The 24786-nt window shown below is 38.5% G+C and overlaps 1 protein-coding gene across 7 annotated transcripts in view; it reads left to right on the top strand.

Annotated features, from left to right (window-relative positions):
• The first annotated feature begins 289 nt into the window (after positions 1-289).
• The window catches only part of STXBP5L (syntaxin binding protein 5L), a 419013-nt gene continuing 394516 nt past the window's right edge, over positions 290-24786 (top strand). For 5 of the 7 annotated variants that reach the window (XM_072613874.1, XM_072613883.1, XM_072613882.1 and 2 more), the window contains exon 1: positions 1639-1836. In XM_072613874.1, coding sequence (XP_072469975.1) covers positions 1648-1836 — 189 coding nt within the window. In that variant the 5' untranslated portion in view covers positions 1639-1647. Of the gene's footprint in view, positions 701-1638; positions 1837-24786 lie in introns of those variants that run through there. The other 2 variants (XM_072613876.1, XM_072613875.1) reach the window with 2 other exon arrangements.

Genomic DNA, 24786 nt, shown 5'->3' with positions numbered 1-24786 from the left:
TCGTGCAGCCCTGCTTCCCCACGGCTTAGCTCCCCGAAGCAGGGACTCAATCCAGCACTCACTAAAGCGCTCCCACTCTCAAGCATTCTATTGATCCACCCTTCCGTCCCTCAACAGGTAGCGCCAATTAAAAATCCTCAACGCCCTCTCCCGACACCCACGGGTCGGCTCGGGCGTCCATCAAAGGCCTAGCCCAATCGAAGTGGGCCGCCAAGCACTTTTCTGGGCTATCCTCCCGCCCCATCTTTTCATTGGTCCTCCTTTTCCGCCATTCCCCAAAGCGCCTAGGAGCCGGGCGACCACGGTCCCCTTGGCCCAGCAGATTATCTGTTATTGGGCCGAAGGCCGAGCCACGAGCCCCTTCTCCTCCTCCGGGCAACTTCCCGCCTCCCCGTCGCAATGGCGTCGGCGCCTCCTGGCTCGGGGCCGTGAGGGAGGGGCGGGGCTAGGGGCGGGGCTTACTCGCCTCCCACGGCGGGGAGGGCGGAGCTGTGGCTGCTGCTGTTTCTGTTAGTACCTCGGAGAGCGGCCGGCGCAGGGAAGGAGGGGAGGGAGGGACTGACAGACGGACCGGACCGAAGCAGCCACCGGAGGGGGGGGGTAGACGCGACCGCACCGGACTCTCCCCGTCCCCCTTCCCCGCGGGACATCCCCTTCCCTTCCCCTGGACCCCCGGATTAGGCAGCGTCGTCCGAGGAAGGTGCTTGCCGGGCTTGATCCGGAGGGTCGCTCCTGCTCCCCTTGTCTCCTCGCCCCCCCTTCGCCCCCAGCCCCGTGGGGCTGCACACCTGTACGGGGGCGGGGGGCGTGAGGCCCCGCATCTCCCGGGAACGGGCGCGAGGCGGCGGCCCCCCGGGGACCCGCGGGGACCGGCGGCGGCAGCGGCGGCGGGAGGGGGTTGGGGGGGGCTGCGGCCGCCGCCGAGGGCCCCGGGGAGCAGCCACCGCTGCTGGGGCAGGGAGCGCTCCGCACGGCCGGTCAGCGGCTGCACGGCCGGGGAGGGAGAGGGGGTTAGCTGGAGCTGGGTGGGGGGGCTGCAGTTTGGGGGTTCTTTCTCTTGGGGGGTGGATAAGGAGAGCTGGGAGGGTGGTACACGGGGCGGGGGCGTGGATACAATATACTCCCTCTCTTCCCTCCGTCCCCCAATAGATTTTTTTTCCTGCAAATACAATAATCTGCCCTGGAACCTTAAAAAAGCAACCCCGAGTCTTTTCTAGAGAGGCAGCAAGGACTCCCCTGCTCTGTTGGACTCTGATTTGATTGTATAATCCCGATGATATAATGCTAATGACGATGATGACACTGCCTTTTATTTTTACCTTGGCTCTTTTAAAAGCGTAGCTACAGCTCCTGGTGAAGCATCGGGGTGGTCAGATGTGAAACGTTTGCTACTGCTGCTCCGGGAGTTTTACTTTGCTTTTGTTTTTGAGGCCATTTTCAGGATTGAAATTGGACAAAATGAAGGCTTTGTATTTTTCATCCAGTTATGTCTCATGCTGACCAAAAAAGGGGGGGGGGGGGGGGTAGAACCGAACCGCTGCCTTGCTTAGGGAAAAGGAAGAGACTTTTTAGCCACATGTCATTAAGTGTGTCTTTTCACTTTATTCTCCCCTCCCCCTTCAAATTTTTGACAAGCAGTATCTAAAAATGAAGAAGTTTAATTTCCGCAAAGTTTTGGATGGTTTAACTGCCTCATCCCCTGGCAGTGGCAGCAGCAGTAGTGGTAACAGTGGCAGCGGGACTGGAGGTGGCTCTATCCAACCTGGAGGGACTGCAGGGGTTCTCAGAGAAGAGATACAGGAAACCCTAACTTCGGACTACTTCCAAATTTGCAAGGTAAGGTTTTGCTTTTGGATGCCACGACTGTTTTTCCTTCTGTTCCGATTGTAAACAAACCAGAAGTATTCATTAGAGATTAGGAACCGTTGAGATGCCAGCATGAGGGAGTCTGGTGCAGAGCGGCACGGTGAATTAATGAGGATGTTTGAGGATATCAGTATCAGGATCGTCTAAAATAACAGTGGTAGTTTGTGAATAAGGAAAACCAGCAAACGGGAATAACATTTTAAAGAAAACCTTGGAAAAGATATTGGACTATCCAAAAAAAAAGAGGCCGCCAGGAATGAAGAAAGGTGCTAAACTGAAGTAAAAATAGTCCTAGTAGTCTCATTTATGGAAGCTTGAGAACTTGCTTGTTATTTTGATTTAATATTCTAAGTAAGTGATTACATCAATTGAAATGCTACTATTATTAATTTCATATTATCAGAATTGGTTCACCTAACTTAAAGGTTCTCTTAGCCCTTTTAAAATTTTAATTTTTTTCAAATCATTTGCCTTCTAAAATAAGTGAGTAGAAGCCATCAGCTCAGCACTTACAAGTACTATACAATGCAAAATGTTCTGGATTGGCAGGGACTTGGTTTAGATAACAGTATTTTGGATTTGAACTAATAAGGAGGTTTTATAAGTAGCAAAAATGATTTGGGGGCAGTGTAAGGAGGAAGTGAAGCAACAAATGTTACTGCTATATTAAACATTATTTAAATTTTTCCCAAATAAATTTATAATGTAGTTTGTAGCAACCTTTGGAATAAGGATAACTCAGGAGTGATTTAAAGAAAAAAACAAATCCTAATATAGATGGACACAAACAAATGTCATTTAAATTTAACACCCACAATAAGAAATATCTTTATAGTAAACACAATTTTAGTAATAAGATTTCATTTTTGTAGTATTTTTAGAAATAGTGACCAACTTTTAAATAGAAACTATTAAATGTTAGTATCACACAAGAGATTTTCAAAATTATTCGTAGCAAATGATTGATATTATGAGCTTTAGGAACTGCCCTATTCTCCAATTCCCCAAAGTAATGTAACAATGGAATTAAATGTCTAGTTATTAAAACATCAAAATTTAACTTAAATTTGTAATAGCAAGTACCTTCAGAATTAAGTAAAATTAAACACTTAGGTTTAATTCTCTTTTCTCCCTGTGGAATATGTATATTGCAATGCTCTTGTAGTTAATATGAAAGTATAGACAGGCTATCAGGACAGGCAAGGAGCTAATGGTGGTTGTTGCCAGCCACACTGAGGAATTTTTTAGGGAGTTTTTGGAGGCCAGATTTTGTATTTCTGAGCAATTGACTGATGCTCATGATTTCTATTATATGAGCTGCTAGTTCCCCACAGAGGCTTCCAAAGTTTGAGTGAAAGAAGGAAGTAGACTTAAGCTTCTTCAAGAATTGTAGGAACCTGTTTGTGTAGGAGGGATGGGTTATAATAAAATGCATTCAGGCTGCTAACATTTAAAAGGTAACAGAAAGGGCTTCAAATGAAAACTCAGGGAAAGGTGGTGCATAAAAAAAGCAAGAGTGGGATGACAAAGTAATATATATGCCTGTCTGTTTGAACTTCTAACAAGTATGCCAAGTGGCCAAAAAGAGAGACTAAGGCAATTCTTATGTTAGTGATAGTTTTACATAAAATGATGATTGAAAATACATGACAGCAATTTATATAATTAGTAGCTAAGTTTGCTAGAAGGAAGATAGCCAGTAGAGTGTAGTACTGTCACATTAAAAAAAATTCTAGTTGAAGAATTATAATGCAAGGAGATATAGGCTTCATATAAGGGTGATGTCAAAGTCTTACTGGACAAAGAAAGTACTACAGGACCTCTGGGTCAATCATTTCCCTACTTAAATGATAAAAATGTGATAATAGGGGTATAATAGCCTACCTGACCATGGTAATGTGACTAAAAATGGAAATAGCAAATGGGATTATAGATATGATAGTGGAAATAGTGGTTGTTTGGGGCAGGTGATCTAGATTCCAATGCTTACCTGTTCTATTACTAACTCACTGTGTCACTTAACTTCTCTGGGCCTCAGTTTTCTCATCTGTAAAATGGGAGGATTAGAATAGATAATAATTTAACATTTACATGGCATTGTAAGGGTTCCAAAGGATTTGGCCCAAAACAACTCCAGTATAGGCACAATTATGTCCAATATATGTAAGAAGATACCGAGGCTTAAGGCATATAGTCTGCAGAATACCCATGGTCATACAGCTAGCATGTGTCAGAACTGGGATGTGAACCTAGTTCTCTTATCTCCACATCCAGGGCTCTTTCTACCATACTACTCTAAGGTCCCTTCTAGTGCTAATATTCTATGATTTGATGTGATTAGGGAAACTTTAAAATGAGGCTAATTATTAATAAGTCAGGTTTTAGCCTAATTCTTTACTTATCCTTCCTTATGTTGGTAGAATACCAATTGAGAGGATAATAGGCTTTCCTCATAAAGCAAATGATCTCTCCCTAGCACAGATAACTTTAGAGATCACAACAAGGGAAAGTATATTAGACCTGTGCCCAAGGAGTGAAGAGGAACTACAGGAAGGGCTTTTGATGAAACCCAATGGGATCGTGATCACAACGCAATTAAATTCAGCATTGTGATGGAGATGGCAAACCGAAGAATCTTCATGCAGTTATTCACTCTGAATAGTAATGCTTTACATTTGCATAGTGCTTTGTCATTTTCAAAGTGCTCTTACCTAGGTTACCTCATCAAATCCTCTAACCCTGTGAGGTAGGTAGGGCAGCTATTCGCACTTAAAAATGAGAAAACTGAAGGCTCCGATGGTGATTTGTCCAAGGTCATGTGCCTGGTAGCTGAGAAAGGAGTAAAATTTAAACGCCCACTTCTCTGGCCACTGTAATATGTTGTTTCCTTAGAAATGGAGAATTAGAATATAGTATCGACATGACTTAGTAAAAATAGATATAATTTTAAAAGTGTAAGACTTCTGCCAAGCCTGAAGGCTTATTTGAACAACATGTAAAGACTGGTCAGATTTAGGACAAAGAGAAGGAAGACCACAGAGTATGGCAGGTTGGGAGCAAGCCACAAATTAATAAAGCCAAAAAAATGCAAGCAATACTTGGAAAGGGACTACAAAAGTAATGACATGAAATTACTTTAATAACAAGGAAAAGTAAGAAGCTAGCTAGACTATCAGTGGTACCACTTGCTGATTGTGATATATAAAAATTCTATGGGGAATTAAAAAGAGAGATTGCAGAAAGATTAAATTAGTTCCTTATTTCAGACCTCAGATGTTAGGAAGATTATTTCCAAATTATTTTTTGGAAAAAAAGTTCAGAGATACCAGATCAATAGTGGTAAGCGTACAGGATGTTCTAGACATAATTGACAAACTGGACATAAATCACCAGAATCTGATGGCATCCTCCCAAAAGTTTTGAATAAACTGATGGGGTGAAATTGTAGAACTGTTAGCCAAAATGCATAAGCTGTTGTTACAAATAGTCATTATGCCAGAGGACTGGTGCAAAGCCAGCATGATTCCCATCCATAACAAAGGCTCCATAGAGATCCAGCAAACTACAACAGACTGGCGTGTCTGATCTGCACCAGTAAGCTTATAATATCCAGGATAGATTCCATAAGGATAAATTCTTTATTTATTAGACTGTTTTGCAAAATTATGTTAGTAGATAAAGGAGAAGTAGTGATCATAACTTATTTACTCTTTCAAGAGATTTTTGGCAACATTCTGTAGCAAAAGCTTTCTTTCCCTTTGAAAAAATAATTGCCACACAATGGGTAAGAATGTGGGTTTGTCATGGATAGAGCATTGCCTTGTAGGCTGTTTCCTGTTGGCCCAAGAGGGTCTGTGATCAAAAGGGCTGGCAACATGTAAGACATTCTTAAGAAGGATTTTGGAAACAAAACAGAAATAATTATTCTCTCTGTCAAGAGAGAAGCTCCTGTTACTGAACGCTTTATTCTTCTAGGGAACAATAAACTACTCCTCAAACCTGTGTAAGGTACTAATTTAGAGCTAGGGGTAGGAATTGTCAGGACTATCCAAACTGAAACAATTTCTGGAACCAGAAATCAAAGCCAGATTGGACAGGATGTTTATTGGTTGTTGAATTTCTAGTCGTTTTGCCCAACTATGAGAACATTGGTTCTTATTGGTGGTGTTAGGTCAGAAATACAATATTGGTAGACCATGTTCTTAAATCAGGAGGGCTAGCTAGTCTTTCATAAAGCTTATACAAAACCATATTGTATTTATAGCTGTGAGAGGGCATGCAGTGCTGATCAGCACACTTTAAGAAAGATGTTTGTGACTGTGACTGTCAAGAGAAGGGAAGCTAAAATGATCAAAGAAATAAAATTCTGTATGAAAAAGCTTGAAAGCAGAATATGTCAATCTGTAGTGGCCAGGGATGAGAGGGGAATTTAATTACACGTAAAATCAATATCACTTAAAATAGTGGGTAGAAAATTTTATGAACTTTATTATTTTAAGAGTAGTGTGAGCTAAAAAATAAATAAATTCAAAGTAGGGATTAAATGGAGGCAGCATTTAGAGTCAGAAAACTAGGGCTTTACTCTCAACTCTGCTACTTGTGTGGATTTGAATAAACCACTTACCTTTCTGGGGAGGATCTCAGTTTCCTTATCTGTAAAATAAGGGAGCTGGACTAGATGATCTCTAAGTTAATTTCCATCTCTAAATTCTATGATCATAGATAAATTCATGGATTATTATTCCATTTTGGGTTATTAAGTTTTGGGGAGGTTTTAGAGGTTTAGGGAGGTTTTAGATTGTGACCTCCTTGTGAGCAGGGACTATGTTTTATCTCTCTTTGTGTTTCCAGTACTTGAAATAGTGCCTGGTATATAGTAGGTGCTTAATAAATATTTTTAATTGATTGATATTGTTAGACGTTGCTGGTTGACAATGGACAGCAATCATTCTACTGCAAAAGGCCTGACACTGTTAGGCAGATTTCTTGACTGTATGTGTAATCGTTGTGTTACAAGCATGGAATTTCTGGAGTTCTTAGATTCTTAATTTATATAACATTATCTGTCTTTTATTTCCCTCAAAATGAGGCTGACTTAATCCTAATATAATTTTAAATTCCATCTGAATATAAACTATTTTCATTAATGGTAAAGCCAAATTTTCATTTCTTGATCCTGTGGTTTCATATCTAAAGACCTCTTGTCTCTTGTGACTCTCTGAAATTGTTGAATTAGGTCTGGAATTTTATTATATATAATTATATATATATTATACACACATATATTATATATATTCCATAGGGGCTGATGGCACTGATTATAGACTTGTAAAACCATCCAGGTGTTAGTATATCAGCAATAACTTAAGGACTATTCTTTAAAGGTTTCAAAAAGCAGCACTGCTGTAAGCTTTAAAAGAAATACTTTGGACTTTTTCCAAAGAAAAAGAAAATGACACTGAAATGTCAAAATCAAGTAGCTGTTCACAAAAAGACTTTGGTTGTGGGAACTGTGTCTTCTTGATTGTGTAATATTCAAGAAACAAAACTTAAAATGTATGTAACAGTTTCCCTTATATTTTAAATAAAGTGCTGAATTTATATCTACACAGGTGGAGCTAATGTACATTTGTATTGCTTTCTGCTAAATCAGCTGGTATATTTTAGGAAACCAAAAATAGGAACCATCTTTAAAGAATTTACAGAAAACCAAAGAACATAAAATGCTCTTAAGTTTCAGTCAATTAACTCATTTGATGTTTATTTGCAGATTTTTAGTGTGACAGAGTAATTTGTTGAGATCTGAAGAATAGAGCAGCCTTTTTACAAGTTTGCCTTTCAAAAGATATTATGCTTATTGATTCACTTAAAACTGTGTTTTTTTCTTTTCAAGTCATAATTTAAGTGTAAACGATTCCCAGCCAACTCAGTAGAATCAAAGCAAAACCTTTTTTTGTTTCTGTTCTGATCAGCAAAATTGCAGGTGAGAAGAGATTTACTTCTTAAGATTTTAAAGGAAAATGATCATTTGTTTTTATTCCATAGACATACCACTCAATTTAAAAACAGGAATACTAGACTAGCTAAGAGATTTAAAATGATTTTGGATTATACAGAAAAAGTCATAGATTTAGAACTGTTAGGAACCTCTAAGATCATCTAATTCAGCCCCCTCATTTTATAGATTAGGAATTTGAGCCCAGAGATGTGAAGTGACTTGCCAATATTAAGTGAAAGTATTTAACGTTTTAGTTAATTGATTTTGTAGTGCATTTAAGAAAGACAACTTTTAATTTGCTTCTGGTAAACCGTTTTTGTGCTGTTAATGGATTATGTCATAGAAATCTGACAAGTGATGTGAAAGTCTTGTACCAAGACATGGCATCTTATTTAGCCTACTTGATCATTTCTGTTGATTTTAAAGTCACTGCAATGTTCTTGTAAAATAAAAAGTATCTGGAATAGTCAGGAATCATCTGGGTATTTTTAGAATAGAAAATGTAAATTTTTGATGGGGTTCAAAAAAGCTATGGGTTGTTTATTATACTACATAGAAGATAAAGATTAATAAACCTTTTATTTCTTTACTATAGAGAACTCCCAGGTGAGGAAACTCCCTCTATCAATGAATGTTGCTGTCTTCTGGTCTTAGAGAATTTCCTGGAGCATTGAGAGGTTAAATGACACTCTCCTGGCCATATAGCTGATGTGTGTCAAAGGCAAGACTTGAATCCAGGTTTCCTGGCTCTGAGGCTTGTTCTCTATTCACTGTACAGTGCCATCTCTCATACTACATAGCATTTTTTTTCTGTTAAATTCTATGACAGTTTGGAAAGAAATTCATGTTTCTGAGGAGTAGTTTGTTGTTAGATTTGGGAAGATTTTAAATAGAAATAATGTTAAATACTTAAGGATTTCTTCCCTTCATTCACTTCATTATTTATCTATCCTTTTTGTTTTTTCTAGACTTTTCTTCTTTGATTCATGCCTTTGAACTTAGTCTTTCTTTAGTCTATAATCCTCATTAAAAATAAAGCTTTTAAGGTGCCTATTTTGGGTTTCCTCATCTAAATAGTTTTCATGTTATTTTTGCCTTGTGACTCTTAAGTCCCTGACCCCTCCCCATCTTTCCCCTTTGTCTTTTCTGCCTCATCTTAGAAATATCAATTTTTGTGGGTAATAGAAAGGATATTGCCCCACTGTAGACATTTTCCTTGGTTCATTATTTTTTTTTGTTTTTTTTGTTTTTTTTTTCCTTGGTTCATTATTAAGCATTGCTCTCCTCATGGTCATTTTCTTACCATTTTCCATACAGCCCCCTTCCACTCCCTACCCGAACCCCACCCCTGTCCCTGCCCTTCCACTTTCTTTGCTCCCAGGAACTCTGATTATTCTTTTCCTGAGGCATCTTGAGTGCTCTCAATCATTATAGATTATACTCATTGTAAAGTCTCCATCTCTTTCTATAAAGTATCTCTCTTCATGAGAATGTTTTTTAGTGGGGCACCCTTTCACCACTGAAACAAGATTTTCCCCTTTCTTTCCTGATGTTTCAGTCTCTCCTTCTATCTCCACACCCGTTCTCTCGTAGGTATTCTTTCTCCTTGACTTCTACCCTCTTTCTTGATTAGGGTATGTTACGTATTCCCTTCTGCTCTCTCTTTTTATGGACTCTCCCATTGTTATTTAGTTGCACAAAAACATTGATTCATCTGTAGTTCGGGTGGTATAAGGTTCAGTCCAGGCTATTTTAGGCTTGTTTCTCTACCATCATTTCCCTTTGTATAATGCAAAGGGAAATGATAGAGAAATTACTTAACAGTTTCTTTGTTATTATTTTGTTGTTTTTGTAGTCCTTGATTGCAGTATTTGTTTAGATTATATTTCTATTGTTTAGGGTGTTTGAAAGGCAAACCATTTGTTCAGGTCTGTGCTTTTTTTCTTTTCTGGGTGCCTCTTTTTATTGAAGTTTATTGATCTTGTTCATTAATGATTTCAGCTCAGGTTTGCAGGGTATGTCCCCTGGTCTCCTTTGCCCTTCATAACAGGTTATTCCATTTCTTCCTGTGGTTTCTTGGGTGCGGAATAGTCTTGTGTTTTTCAAACGTCCTTTTCTTCATATTGGAAGCTCTTTTTCTTGGTTGCTTGCAGAATTTGTTATTTGTTATTGGAACTGTTAAATTTCACCATTATATGTCTTGGAGTTTGTAGAATAGGTTTGTTTGTTTGTTTGTTTTCTTTCCTGGAGGCAGTTAGGTAGTGTTGGGGATGGAGCATTGAGCCTGGAGTCAGAATGATTGGAGTTCAAATTCAACTTCAAACACTTATTAGCTGTGTGAGCCTAGGCAAGTCACTTAACTTTTTAACTTCAGTTTACCTCAGTTTCATCAACTGTTAAGTGTGGATAAAAATAGCACCCACATTAAAGAGTTATTGTGAGGATCAAATGAGATAATATTTGTGAAGCACTTAGTATAGTGGCTGGTATATATATATATATATATATATATATATATATATGTATAGTGGCTGGTATATAGTAGGCACTATATAAATGCTTGTTCTTTTTCCTTCCCCTTAAAGGCAGTCTTTTAATTGATACTTTGTTTTTTATCTTCAAAAGTTCCAGGCAGTTTTCTTGTGTTTTTTTCTTGCATTATGGGATTCATGTTTTTGATTTGTGTTATTTGGGAATACCTGTAATCTTTAAGTTGTCTCTATGCATCCTGTCTTTGAGATTAATGTGGAGATAAATATTGCTTGTATAGAGATCATCTTTCCTTTTAGCATTATTATTTTCTGCTTCTGTTCTTCCAGATTACCCTTCATTTCTGTGTATTTCTATTCCCAATAAGTTATTTTCTCTTTTCTTTCTTTGATGAGACTTGCCATTGTGGATTCAAATTTTTCTGATTAGCCAGTTATTTCTGAATCAAAATTTAGAATATAAATTCTGCTTTCACTATTCCTATCTCTCTTTTAAGCCATTCAGGAATTTCATGCTGTAGTTCTATTCTCTTAGGAATCCAGAGTCTCCTATTTTCTTTTATATTACAATATTTTTTCATAGATTTCTGGACTCATTAGCTGATCTGAAGGCCATATTCTCTTTTGTTATGAGTATCTTTTCTTTTGGCTTATCTATTTATGCTCAGTGTTTTTAACTGAGTTTTCTTCCTCCTAAGATCTCTGGTAATTTTCATCTTTTTTCTCCATATTCCCTAATTGTTCACTTTCTGAGTTCTCCTTTGATGCCAGTTTTCCTGGGGGCTGGACTTCAAAGACATCTTGGTCTTCTTCACTCCTGGGCAATTCACATTTCACCAGCCTCAGTCTTTTACCCAGCTGACTTCTAGAGGGACAGACCTGGCCCCACCTGGATGCTAGGCTCTTTTCCTCAGGCTTAGTGCAGCCACACTAAGTGACATCCAGTATCACTTCCCCTCTGTTCCTCAGTTCTCTGATTAAGCTTTGTTGTGGCACAGAGTACTGCCACAATGCTGTCCTAGCCAGAGCATGTTTCTGAGTTTTGGTTTTCTGGGGTACTAGGAAGAGTGGAGAGGGGATAGAGTTGAATTCTGGTGCAAACCCGTGGATTGACTGTGCAGTCTTGTTTCGGGAGAGTGCAAGAGGTAGATGAGGGGGTTACAAGTGAGCTTGTCCTATTTTGGAAAGGTCATATTTAAAGGTCATAAGGACTGGATAAAAATGGGTAGTCTTTTATCTTGTTAGTCATTTGCTATTGTATACTTTTAAAGCAGCAAAGTGCCATATAAATGTTCTCCGCTATAAAATTATGTGACTTAATTTGTCTTAAGAGAATTTTTCAATAATAATTTCAACTAAATCTAGATGAAAGATTGCCTTTTATTTTGTTGTTTAGATACATTGCCTCATACGTATCCATTAGTGTTCCTTTGGAGGTAGGGAATTACTTGGTTTCCTTTTCAGGTCTTGTACTTGCAGTCATATCTTCAACGATGATTAACATATAGACATACGGTAAATATTTATGAGCATTCCAGTAAATACTTCTCACGTGAATGGATGAAGACAACTTAGAATTCTTTGTGATTGTTGAAGGAATTGTATATTTTGACTTGAAGACTAATTTGAGCTGTAAAGAAAACTCCTTTATTTTAATAAAAGCTAAGCACAGAGATGTGATAGTTGAAGTTAATGGGTAAAGAATGGTGGCTACAAAATAGAGTATTTTAGCATAATTTTAAATTTTATTCCTTCTATTTTTCTATTTTGTTTAGAGAAGTTAAACTGCAACCAGGTCTTTGCGACTAAACAGATTGCTTATAGGTAGGCTGCCAGCCAATTGATCAGATTGTTGAATGGTCGATACGATTTGGTCATTTGAATGTGCTCCAAAAGCAGAGGAGGTCTGGTCATTTTGACTGTTTTAAATGAATGAATCAGACCTACTTTTAGGTGATCTGATTGATTGTTTGAACCATTATGATAATTTAAAAAAAATGACCATCTGCTGAAACCAAATACACTTAAAATATGGCAAAATGTAGAAGAGGAAAATTCAAGGTCCCTGGATATAGATTCACACTGTGTATGTGTGTGCATATAAAATATTTTTATGAGGGATGTAACAGACTTGATTTTATTATTTCTGGTCAATCAAAAGTGAAACTATGCCTACATATTTAACATGTGGCCAACTTTGATTATTCTCAGTAGGGAAATGAAACATTAGTATAGATAATACAACGTGATTTATTCTCTCTCCACTTCTTACCCCACCATTATAGCAACCTCTGCATCTTTATGACAAAGAACTCAAATAACAGAAGAAATCAAGAGCTGAATAGAAGTCTTAGGAGAAATTAAAGGGGGAGAAGTGACTTCAGATACTTTTCTCTGCCTATATTAATGCTGGCCCTCTACTGTCTTTTCATTTCCGTATCTTACACCAGTCAACAGCAACATTGTTGGCAAGGTAAACATCAGTTACAGAAAAGGACAAAAAAGAATTGATTAAAATGTATGCTGCTTTGTTTACCTCTCTCTCAAACTGTAAATGTTCAAACCAGAGTTCTTCCTTTCAGAAGATACTCATTCTGACTTGTAGGTAAAAATATTGCCAGTGTGGCTGTCAGCTCCACAAGTCAGTGCTTGCTTTGTGTAAAATGCTTCGTACTTGGTTTATCTCCTAGTATGGCCATGTTGTTGATGTAATCAGCACAGGATCTTTCATAAATAGAAGCTTCTGGAGAACTTTGCCATTTGTGGGAAAATCCTTCTTCCATTTGAACTCTACGTAAAAGTTCCATGACTATGGTGAACGCAGTTTTATGCCTTACTTAATATTCTTAATCAGAAGTCCATTGAACAGAGCTTATTATTGTAGTGGCATCTCTCAAGAAATATCATATCATCTCAGTATGTGCATGTGTATCTCAACACAGGAAATGCTTTGCTAGAGGAGATCCTTGAAGGCTATAATTTGTCCTACCTTAACAAATCATTTCTTATGATCAAAAAACAGAGTAAAGTCTTGTATTCTCTATGCCTCAGTTTTGTGACTGAGCTTAAAAAATAGTTTGCAAAAGCTTATCTATTCCTTTTTCAAATTTTCATCAAGGAAACCCTTGATACAATGTCTGTCTCTTAAAGACAAATACAAGTAAGGAAGTAGGCATATGGGCCAGTAATTTCTTGGTCACTTTTTAAAATTATAATACTACCTTTAATTTTTCCTAGGTATTCTGATTCTTTTCTCCTTTCAAAGGGCTTGAAAATAAATCCTTCAAGTGGTTTGAAATTGCTATGTCTAGTATGGAATTTTGGGGTATGCTTATTCTAAAGAAACTACTGTTTTTGATGCAATCTAAGTGCCATAGAGTACAAATGTGGTACTTTCATTGTGAGTAGTGATGACAAGGAATCACCATCAAAACATTAGCAATATCTGTTCCATTTTTCACTGATTTGTAGTCTTCCACCCAGTTTAACCTATAAACTTTCTTTGGATAATCTAGCATAGTTGGATCTTGGGCCAGCATTTCTGTAAATTTCTGTCTCATTCCACTGTGCTTCACTGTTTTGTGAGGCAGTACCACTCATGATCTTTTACCATCCTTTTCCATAATATTTTAAAAATGAATTTATATTAAATTAAATTATGTTACCCTTGGCTACCATGTCTACTTGCTTGGCAAGTAGATAAAATCTTTGTAGGTCAAGACAGTTTTTCATGCTCTTTTGGCATCCTTGTGGTGGTTAAACTTTATAGTTATATTTTAACTCAATAATTTAATTAATTCGTCAATCCAATCCCCATTGTTTGCATAGGTCAACTTGGAGCAAGTTGTAAGTACATGCAGTACTTTATTGTCATCTTTATCCTTCAAATTTGTTAATTTTATTTTCGCTCTGACTAGTTAGTTGGCAATTTGAGTCAGCTGAGTGAGACATTTAATTCAACAAACATCTATTAAGCTCCTACCTTTGCAAGGCACTGGGAATAAGGCAAAGTGATAATATTCCCTCTCCTCAAGGATCTTATGTTATGTTGGAAGATATAATATATAGACAGATAAAGATTGTACACAGTAATTTCAAGAGGGATAGGACACAAAGAACTAAGGCAACCAGGAAAGACTTCATGTAGAAGATGACACTTAAGCCTGGCAAGCAAGGATTTTTAGAGGTTAATAGGAAGAGATAGTGCATTCTAGGTATAAGAGAGAGCCTAAGCAAAGGCACTGGGTTGGGCAAATGCTATGCCAAGTTTGGGCCAAGTAGTTAGGTTAGTTTAGCTCTAATGTAGAGCTTGTGAAGGGGAGTAATTGGAAATAATTGGAAAGATAATTGGGAACACGAATGTGGAGGTCTTTACATGCCAAGCTGAAAAGTTTATATTTTGTGTTAGAGGTAGTAAAAAACCTTAGAAAAATTTTGACTAGCATAGTGACATAGTAAGACTTGGCATCTTAGGGATGTTAATTTAGCAGCTGCTGGGAAAACAGATTAGAGAGGGGAGGGCTGGAAATAGAAAACCCAATTAAGAAGCTGTTGCAGTGGTATGTGGAGACAGTTACAAAAAAAATTGTGGGTTAAACCAACAACACTCTAAAATATGAGACGAGGGGAGGAATCAAGTATGATTGTGGGTTCTCAGACTAATTAACTAAAAGAATGGTGAGGTCTTTGCCAGAAATCAGGAAGTTTGGAAGAGAAATGGGTCTTGAGGAAAATATAATTTCCATTGTAGAACTTTTGAGTCTGAGATACTAATGGGACATTTTGATGGAGATTTCCAAAAGTTCACTGGCAATTCATGCTAGAATTCAGAAGAGAGATTAGGGCTAGCTAGCTAGGGGGTTACCTGCACAAAGATGATAATTAAAGCCAATTAGAGCTAATGAGTTCACTGAAAGAGTGTTAAAAAAAGAGGACCTGTAAAAGAATCTTGAAAGATGCTCATATTTAGTGATGAGAGGTGAATGATGATCCAACAAAGGAGGCAGAGAAGGAACAGTTAGATAAGAGGAAAACCAAGATAGAGACATGTCACAGAAGCCAAAGAAAGAGAGAATATCCATATGGATAGTATGGTCAACAGTATTAATAAAAACATTTCAGAGAGTGTAGAATGAAGAACAAATAAGGCTGTTGGATAGTTTCAATTGAGTAGTGGGACCAGAATCTAGATTTCAAGGGATTGAGAAGTAAGTGGGAAGAGAAGTTTTAGGAATTTGGTTGTGAAAGGGAGAAGAGCTTAGAGGACAACTTCAGAGAATGGACCGTGGGGGTCAGATGAAGGTTCAAGAATAGGGGAGACCTGAGCATGTGTGTAGGTAACATGGAAGTAGCCACTGATGAGAAGAAGACAGGGAATAACTTAGGGGGAAAGCTGCAAGAGGAGACAAGAGGAAAGGAGATCAAGGATACTAGTGGAGACTGACCTTGACAAGGAAAAGGGTTCCATTCAGAGCATATCATATTCTGCTCTCAGTAGCCTGGGGTAAGTCTCTTTTAAGTCAGGCCTTCTACTGCCTGTGATTCACTAACTCCAGATTTCTCATGTTTCTGGGACTCTGAAAGTGTCAGGTGAGTCATCAGTAGCCAGTCCCTCCCCGTTTATTAAGATGCATTGTCATTTTTTTTGGTTTGCCATTTTGTCTAATGCTTGCCAGTTCTCCTATTGAAGATATTTCACATGTAGTTCTCTCATTCATGATAGTTTAGTGTGAAGCCACTAGCCTTCTTCGTTTCTTAATAATAAACTGTATTTTCCAATGTATTTTTCATTGTCTTCTCCTGAGCACATATTGACAGCAAAATTATAAAATTACAAATCGTTGTTTATGTTGACTTGGTTTTGAAGGTATTATCAAGTTCTTCATATAATTTTTCTATGGTGTCATCTCTTATGATGGATGTTGGCTTATATTAATGGTAGTCATTTTCCTTTATGTTCATTGTAGGCATTTTAAAGTCCTTTAAAATGTTTCACTTCAATACACCAAGTATTTGTTAAATGGCTATGATATGGAGAGCATTATGCTAGGCACTAGGGACCTAAATTCTCCAAACTGATATCATTCCTGTCCACAAGAAATTTACATTTTACTGAGGGGATAGAACATATCCAGACAAAATAAATATATGCTAGTTTGAAGTGGGAGGCAGCACTAAGAACTATAGGGAGAGGAAGAGGTAGATCAGGGATTAGGAAAAACCTAATTCCTATAGGGGATGACACCTAAAGGAAATCTGGAAGGAAACAAAGGATTCTAAGAAGTGGAGGTAAAGAGGGAATGCATACATTCCAGGCACAGGTGTCAGCTAATGGGGCAGAGGAGATGGAATTATCAGGGAACAAAAGCCAGAATGTTAATTTGACTGGAACAGAGTTCAAGAAGGGGAATGATGTGAAATAGGACTGGAAAGGCAAGTTGGAGCCAGACTAAGGAGAAGCTTAAATGTTTGGTCTTGGGATTTGTATTTTATCTTAGAGGTGCTTAAGGAGCCACTAGACTTTTGAAGCAGAGGTGTGAGTGGAAGCTGGATTGGAGGGAGAATGGGTAGAAAGTCTGGAAACGTGGAGGCCAATTAGGAAGTTATTAACAGTAGTGCCCAGAAGCAAGAGGTAATGAAGGCATGGATGAGAGTTGTGACTCCATGAGTAGAGAGAAATGGAAGGATGCTAGGGATGTTGTAGGGGTAGAATCACTAGGATATGGTAACTAATTGGATATGGAGAACGAAGGAGAAAACCGTCAAGGTAGAATTTTTTTTTATTTAGCAAACCCATGGAATTGATAAGATAACAGTATTTTCTACTGCGTTTATTATAGTGCCTTGCAATGAGTAGGTGCTTTATAAATGCTTAAATAATCAAATGAGAATAAGTTAATAGGTGGAATTCATTCATTGGTAGAAAATGAGTTCTGTTTTAGACAAAATGAGTTTGAGGTGCTAATGAAATATTCAGGTAGCATGTCCAGCATTCATCTGGTATGGGAAGGTAAAGTTCATGAGAGAGGTTAGGCTGAAATTAGATATAACAATTTGGGAATTGTTGGTAATAGCTAAATGGATATGACTTTATCAATGTGGCTATTACTTCCATTGGTACAGATTGCAGCCTGTCCATGCCTTCTCATCTTGTGTGATTCTTATTCATGTTTACCCATAGGTTTTCCATAGAATATCCACCCAATATATTAGTGTGTCTTTTCTAGGCAATTTTATACTTAAAGGATACTAATGTAGCATTTGGACTGTATGTTTTCCCTTGCTTGGATCACAGGATTACCCTACCTCACCTTCTCTTATTATACATGTCCTCAGTGATATCCCTTATGTGTTTCTTGAGTATAAGTCATCATTGGAAAAAATGATGCTATTTACTTCTCTCTCCAACTTCATTTATTTTTCTTCATTGCATTATTGGAGTCGTCTCTCCATAGAGATGATAATTGAGCTTATAAGAGCCGATGAAATCATCCAGAGGGAGAATGTATAAAAAGAAGTGAAGTATGCAAAGAAGTCAGAGCCCTGGGGACAACCACATAGAGATGCGGAGATCACAATCCAGCAAAAATAACTAAAGAAGGAACAATCTGACAGGTAGGAGAAGAGCGAGCAAGGAGCAGTGTTACAGAATCTAAGGGAGAGACTCTCCAGGAGAGGGTAGTCAGCAATGTCAAGAACTTTAGAGAATTCAAGGAAAATCATTACTGAGAAAGGTCTTTAGGTTTAACACTTTAACACTTCAGAGATTGTTGAAAACCTTGGAGAAAACAGTTTCAGCAAAGTCTGAAGCCAAATTGCAAGAGGTTCAGCAGTGAGTAGGAGGCGAGAAAGTAGAAACAATCAACGTGGATGTCTTTTCTAGGAGTTTGGCTGTGAAAGGGAGGAGAAGATGTAGGATGAGAGCTTGACGGAATGATGGCATCATGTAAAGATTTTTGTTAGGGATGGGAAGGATTTGGGTATGTTTGTAGACCATAAGGAAGAAACCTAGAGGTTGGGAGAGACAGAAGATGAAAGTGAACTGGAGGGGCAAGCTCCCAGAGAGGTTGCTCTTGGCAGTGAGGGACACTTTTCCTAAGAGAGTAAACAGTAAGAGAAAGGTAGATTATACAGAACATTTTGACTTCTGGAGTGGGAGAGAAAACAGCTCTGTTCTGATGTCTTTAGTTTTCTCAGTAAAGTAGCAAACAGGGGCTTCTGCTAAGGGGTTGGGGTAGCTTGCAGGGTATGAGGAGAGAGAAGGATATGAACTGATATTATTGTCTATTTTTGAAGACCAGTGACATCTTGCCTTGCATATGAATTGTATTTAAGTGAGGCAAAGTAACCTCACTCTGTCTTCCTGAGTCATTGAAATCTAGTGGCAAGACAAAGGTCAAGATGGCTGTGAATGGCCCGGGATGCAGTGTGTTTGATGACTGACCCAGTTCTACATGCTCCAGAGCATCTGCTTCAATCACTTACATAGTTGTTGGAACAGATTGTTCTCATATACCCATTTTGCTGATGAAAGTCTTCACAAGCTTGAGGTGGACACCATTATACCAATGGGTATAAAGCCTGTCAGTTACCCTCAACCTGGTTAAGCCCATCTGCTGAGATAGTTTACTGAAAAGTGACTGCTGTGCATAGTTCAGATTCTTAGAGCTGCTAGTACCTTCTCCTTAAAATGATCTTGGATCTGTTGTGTATATATAAATGCACACATATGTGCATATATGCACACATATGTATATATGCATACATATGTGTGTATATGTATATACACATATTTTAAATACATACATACATGTGTGTATGTATGTGTGTATGTGTATATATATGTATTCATGTATATGTTTTCTCTCCCACCTAGATAGTAAGCTCTTTGAGGACAGGAGTTATTTAAAGTTTGCCTTTGTGTCTTACTATGGTGCATGGCACATTGTTAGATACTTATTGATTGGTAAAGTGAAGAAAGATAGAATAGTGCGGGGAGATGGATAAATGATGGCAGTGAGCACTAGCAGAAGATGGTTTGAGTAAATGATGGAGATGTGAGAAGAGGAAGGAGTGAGTGATGGTGATGGACTAATGGTCTCGAATTGGTACTGGGAAAAAAATGTACGTGCATCCCTCCCCCTAACCTGAATGGTCAGGTAGGGGAGGGGGAAGGAATGGTACAAGAAAGTTGCCTTTATTGGAGAGGTTGTTAGAGAAGTGCTTTTGTTGTGGTTGTCAGTCAAGTTTCAGTTAAGGAGGTAGAAGGAATTTCCATAAGACTGGAAATTCTGTAGTCAGGAGTAAAGGGAAGGGTGGCTTGAACCTAGAGAGAGGAAAAGTTATGGTAGATAAGAATGGGAATCCTGAAAGAGATAAATAAGTGGAAAGGGAAATTAGGCTGAAGCAGATATATTAAAAAGAGAAGAGAGATAGTACTAAATAAATTATTTTGTTACTAGAAGACTTTTTAGAACTAACTAGCCTCAGAATTCTAGCTAAAATGTTGTGATCCAAGGGCTGATGTTACCTGCAGCTTCCAGTGATGAAGGGGAAAGTCCTACTTAAAACTTGGGGGTTTTTTTTTGCTTCCCCAAATCGCCAGATCAGCATATGTGCAGTTGGTGCCTCCAAAGGTAGCAGTTGGGACTAATGAGGAACTCAGTATGGTAGGGTAAGTGCTGAAATAAAAGTAGCAATTTGCAAAGAATGGGTTGTATTAGGTTGAGACTGAGGTGTATTGAAGAGGCAAACTCTTCAATGATTAAAGAAGGGAACCAGTTGTCCTCTTGGTACTTCTCAGACATTTGGCTTATCCTTTCTATATCTTCATCAAGTTTGAAGGCAGTAAGTAGTGAGCCATGAACAGTGAGTCCCAGTGGACAAAGTGGTATTTGGAAAATTATACTTAAATATTAAAATGGATCTGTTATCTCATAGATTCTGGAGTTTCCTCTGGTGATAGAGACTTCAGTACATTTATGTCAGCTCATCTGGTGCAGAGCCTGTCCCTGTCCTCCCAAAAGTTCAATAGACATTTAGTAAACCATAATATACAGTGTAAATTGTCTTTAATCTTTAACTTTTCATCCCAAAATAAGATTCATTTATTCCTCAGGCGTGTATTGCTATTGTTTCAAAGGATAAGGACTCTGTTGTCTTTGCTGGATTTAGACCTAGAGATTAGTAGGTTTGTTTCTGTCCTCCTGCCCAGAGGGTAAAGGACTGGAAGTAGAGTGGACACTGACTGAAGTCAGAATGATGTCAAGTCATTCTGATGGAAAGTAGATGCAAAGAGGGAGTGAAAGAAATTAGTCTGCATTGAGAAATACAGCAAATCAAGAGACAAACTAACAGGTGGCAGCCTGTCTTAAAATAAGCCACCTTTTAGTTTTCAGATAATGCTTATGATGGGAAAAATGAAGGCATAAGTGACTTTTAGTGACAGATCAGAAAATGGGACTAATTAGACAAAGTTCTACATTATAAAAGATGTTTTCAGTGAGTTTGGGGTTTTGCGTGTTGGCCTTAAAAAAAAAAATTCGTATTTTTTGCTGCTGATTTACCACAGGGGAAGACCCCTGAATCTAGAAACACTAATGCTTTATTTTTACTGTTGATGACTTCCTTCATCAGAAGCAAAGCATCTTATTGTTCCATCTGTAATAAAAATTTTAAATATTTAAAATTCAGTTAGAGGATTCATAATTGTTATTAGAATAAACTCCATTTAAAAATTTAATTTAACAAATATACCTTCATGGCAAACAAGTTATATATATAATGTGACATTTTATGTTGCTAAGCTAACGGAGTGACTTTAAGTCTGTAAAGGTGCTAAAAAGGAAAAAAAAAGTAAAGAATTGCATATATTTGAAATTTTCCACACATTGCTGATGTTTTTTTTACATGGGAGGAAACAAAGAGAAAAAAATCCTTCTCTTCCCGCCCTACCTCTAACCAAATCTTATGAAAATTTTATATCTTTAGTAGCTTTGATATAAAGAATGAAATATTGTCTAGATATGTGACTATGAAGTCTCAAGGAAACATCTGAGAATGTCGTCAGTCACTAAGGATGTCCAGACTTTAAGCTATTCCCGCATGCTTAGGACATACTCCTTCACTTCTGCCTCTTAAGAGTCCTTCCCTTCTAAGGCTTGCTCAGCTCAGGTGCTATCTCCTCTGCAAAGCCTTTCTTGATCTCTTCATTTTTCAGTGCTTTCTCCCTCTTGAAATATGAATTCTGAATTCCTAAGCATTTGAAATGAGATACTTTGACTCTGGAGTAGTATTTTTTTGTATCAGATAGCATTGCCTCTGGGTGCTCTCTTGTTGGAGATACTCATGATGTCTGCTGCTACCTTCCTGAGCTCCCTACGAAATCAGAAACAGAGTTGGAAGTAGAGTGTTCTTGATATTATTCTGATTATGCTCCCCACTAGTGAAAATGGCACAGAGCATCTGTGAGGCCTGTAGAGTGAACATGACAGTCTAACAAATTAGAAACAGTAGAATCAGGTACGGGCCATGACTGCTGACTTTTCACTTCTGAAATACCTTCCTCTTCCTTCTCCACCTACATTGATTGGTCTTAGACTTACCAGTAATGAAGCTCCTTGTCTGTCTGGGTCAAACATATCTGCAGAGGAATTTCCTTTTGCCTTTCAGAAATTTTGGTCAGGCTGCAGATGATCTGAGAATTAACGGTCTTAGTTTTCCAGTCCAGTGAGGGTGTGGCTACAGTCTTTTACGACTAAACTGAAGATTTCTTTTGCTGGCTGCTGGAGATGACACAGCAGATTGTAGTGGTGTACTATGCTAAGGAACACTTCTCATGGCCAGATTTTTTTTAAAAGAAGTTTTATTGATGACTTTTTAAAAAATGCTACTGTAATTTCCTGATTCCCTGCCCTTTTCCAATAGCATACCCCCTTGTAACAAAGAAAACACAGTTAAAATAGGTCCATATAGGGATAGTTGGAGTCAGTGTGTGTAATAAATCATAAATCTAGAGCCGGAAGAGTCATCAGAAGCTATCTGATAAGTCCAGTCCTCTCATTTTAGAGATGAAGAAACTGAAGTCCAGCCATAGTAAGTGACTTGCTCAAACTTACACAGGTGGCAAGTTTTGGGGGCAGAATTTGAACCCAGGTCCTGGTGTGAAGTGAGTAGAATGCTGGAGTTGGAGTCAGAAATGCCAGAGTTCAAAGACTGCATCAGATATTTAACTGTGGTCTGACCTTGGTAAATCACTTAACCTTTTGCAGCCCCACTTTCCTCATATACAAAATGAGACAGTTAGAATTGTTGACTGGTAAGGTCTTTCCGACTCTAATGACCCTTTGACTCTACAACCACCATGGTTTTGGTGGTTCTGATCCATCCTGTTCCTGCCCACCCTTTCCTTCTTTAAGGATGGTGGTGCATTTCATCATCTGTCCTCTGTAATTATCGGTTATATATTTACTCCTCGTTCATCTGATGTTTAGTATTGCTTCCATTTCTGTTATTGTCACTGTATACATTGCTCTGGTTCTACCTTCTTCACTCTTTGTCTTACAGGTCTTCTGATATTTCTTTAAATTCCACAAATTTTAGCTAGAAGCCATCCAGCTTCTGTGGGTTTCCTTAAAGTGGGTTGGGAAGGGATATGGCAGTGATGTATATTTGGAACATTGGGACACAGCAGCAGTTGACAGGCATGAGTCATACGTTGTAGTTTAAACATTCTCGTCAGTGATTGCTGTTAGGATTATTTCAATTCCATGCTTAAGTGTCTTATATTCCGGTCAGTAGGGGAAATGAAAAGATGAGTGGGATATAATTTAATTATTTTCATGAACTTCTAATCTAGTACTAGTGGTATAAGACCTACAAAAATACAGTATAGAACATGTGTATATTCAAGATACGAGGTTTTGAATATTAATAAAAACATGAACAGGACCTAGGTCATCATTAGACACTCACACTGGGTATGGGAAACAGCAAGGCAGGACTGACAAGAAGATGTCGAGATATGGTAACTGGGAGGGTTCTATAAGTACTGTCACTTAGACTAATGGTCTGTTAAGGGGATGGGCATAAATTGACCCCCTGGGTTCATCAACCAGTCTGGAAAGATGAGCCATAGCCCACCCTCTGTGGGATAGCTAATTGCAGATATTTCCAATATGTCCACTTTATCAATGTCATCTATTATCCAACATCCCTAGACTTGACCCCCTCTCCTCCCATGACTTGGCAGGCTCCAAGATTCTCCATTTTCTATTATGCTTTGACCTTTCAGGATAGTTATAGCCTAACCATGACTGAATGAACATAAGCAACTGCAGAGGCAAATGTTACCCCCTCCCCCTGCCATTTACTGTCCTCCAGAATACCTCATAGCTGTGGTGGATACCTCACAGAGGAATGGGCTTCATGCTTCAGGACAGTGGCCAAGTGGGACAGAATGAATTGCACAGGATGATCAGGCATGGAGAAGTTGTAATCGTATTACATTCTCTTTTCCTGAAAACCCACCACTCTTTCAAACTTCCCTATTTCTCTGCAGAACACCACCATCCTTCCCATTACCTAAATGAAAAACTTGAGTGTCCTTCTACATTCCTCATTCTCACTCACCCTACCGAGTCAGTCAATTGCCAGCTCTTATCATTTCTTGCCATCTCTCGCTCAGGGAGAGTTGGAAAGTGACTTTTTGTTTGCAGATGTTTGGGCATTCAGTGCAGCTTCTGAGGCTGAGATTAACACAATGTGGACCGTTCTTTGCTGCTTTTGTTAATTTTGGCCTAACCACACCAAGAAAACAGAGATTCTCTTTTGGTCCGCACCTCGCCATCCATACATGGAACTATCAGGGCAAATGGAGAAATTTTGAATGCTGTGAATAAGTTCACTTATCTTGTCAGTGTACTTTCCAGGGATGTACATATAGATGATGAAGTTGATGCACTCATTTCCAGAGTCAGGTCAACTTTTGGGAGGTTTCAAAAGACTGTGTGAGAGAGGAGATATTAGGCTGTCTGCCAAGCTGAAGGTCTACAGAGCTATTGTGCCGACCTGTAAACCTGGACAATACCAGTGTCATGTCAGAAAATTGAACTGCTTCCATTTAAATTGTCTTAGGAAGATTAGATCACCTGGCAAGATAAGGTACTGGACACTGAGGTCCTTTCTGAAGCTGAATTGCCAAGTGTTTAATCTCTCCTGCAAAGAGTGCAGCTTCGGTGGGCTGGCCATTTGTTTGAATGCCAAATAGATTTGCCTAAAAGACTATTTTATGGAGAACTCACACAAGGCAGGCACTCACGCAGAGATCAGAAGAGGTGATACAAAGACACTTCCAAGGTCTCTCTGAAGAACTTTGGTATTGATTGTGAGGCATGGGAGACACTAGCATAAGGACTGTCAAGCCTGACATTCCTT

This window comes from Notamacropus eugenii, chromosome 5 (assembly GCF_028372415.1).
Source record: "Notamacropus eugenii isolate mMacEug1 chromosome 5, mMacEug1.pri_v2, whole genome shotgun sequence".
Lineage (NCBI taxonomy): Eukaryota > Metazoa > Chordata > Mammalia > Diprotodontia > Macropodidae > Notamacropus > Notamacropus eugenii.
Note: the sequence above shows the minus strand (reverse complement) of the source record. Positions and strands in the feature narration are given on the sequence as shown.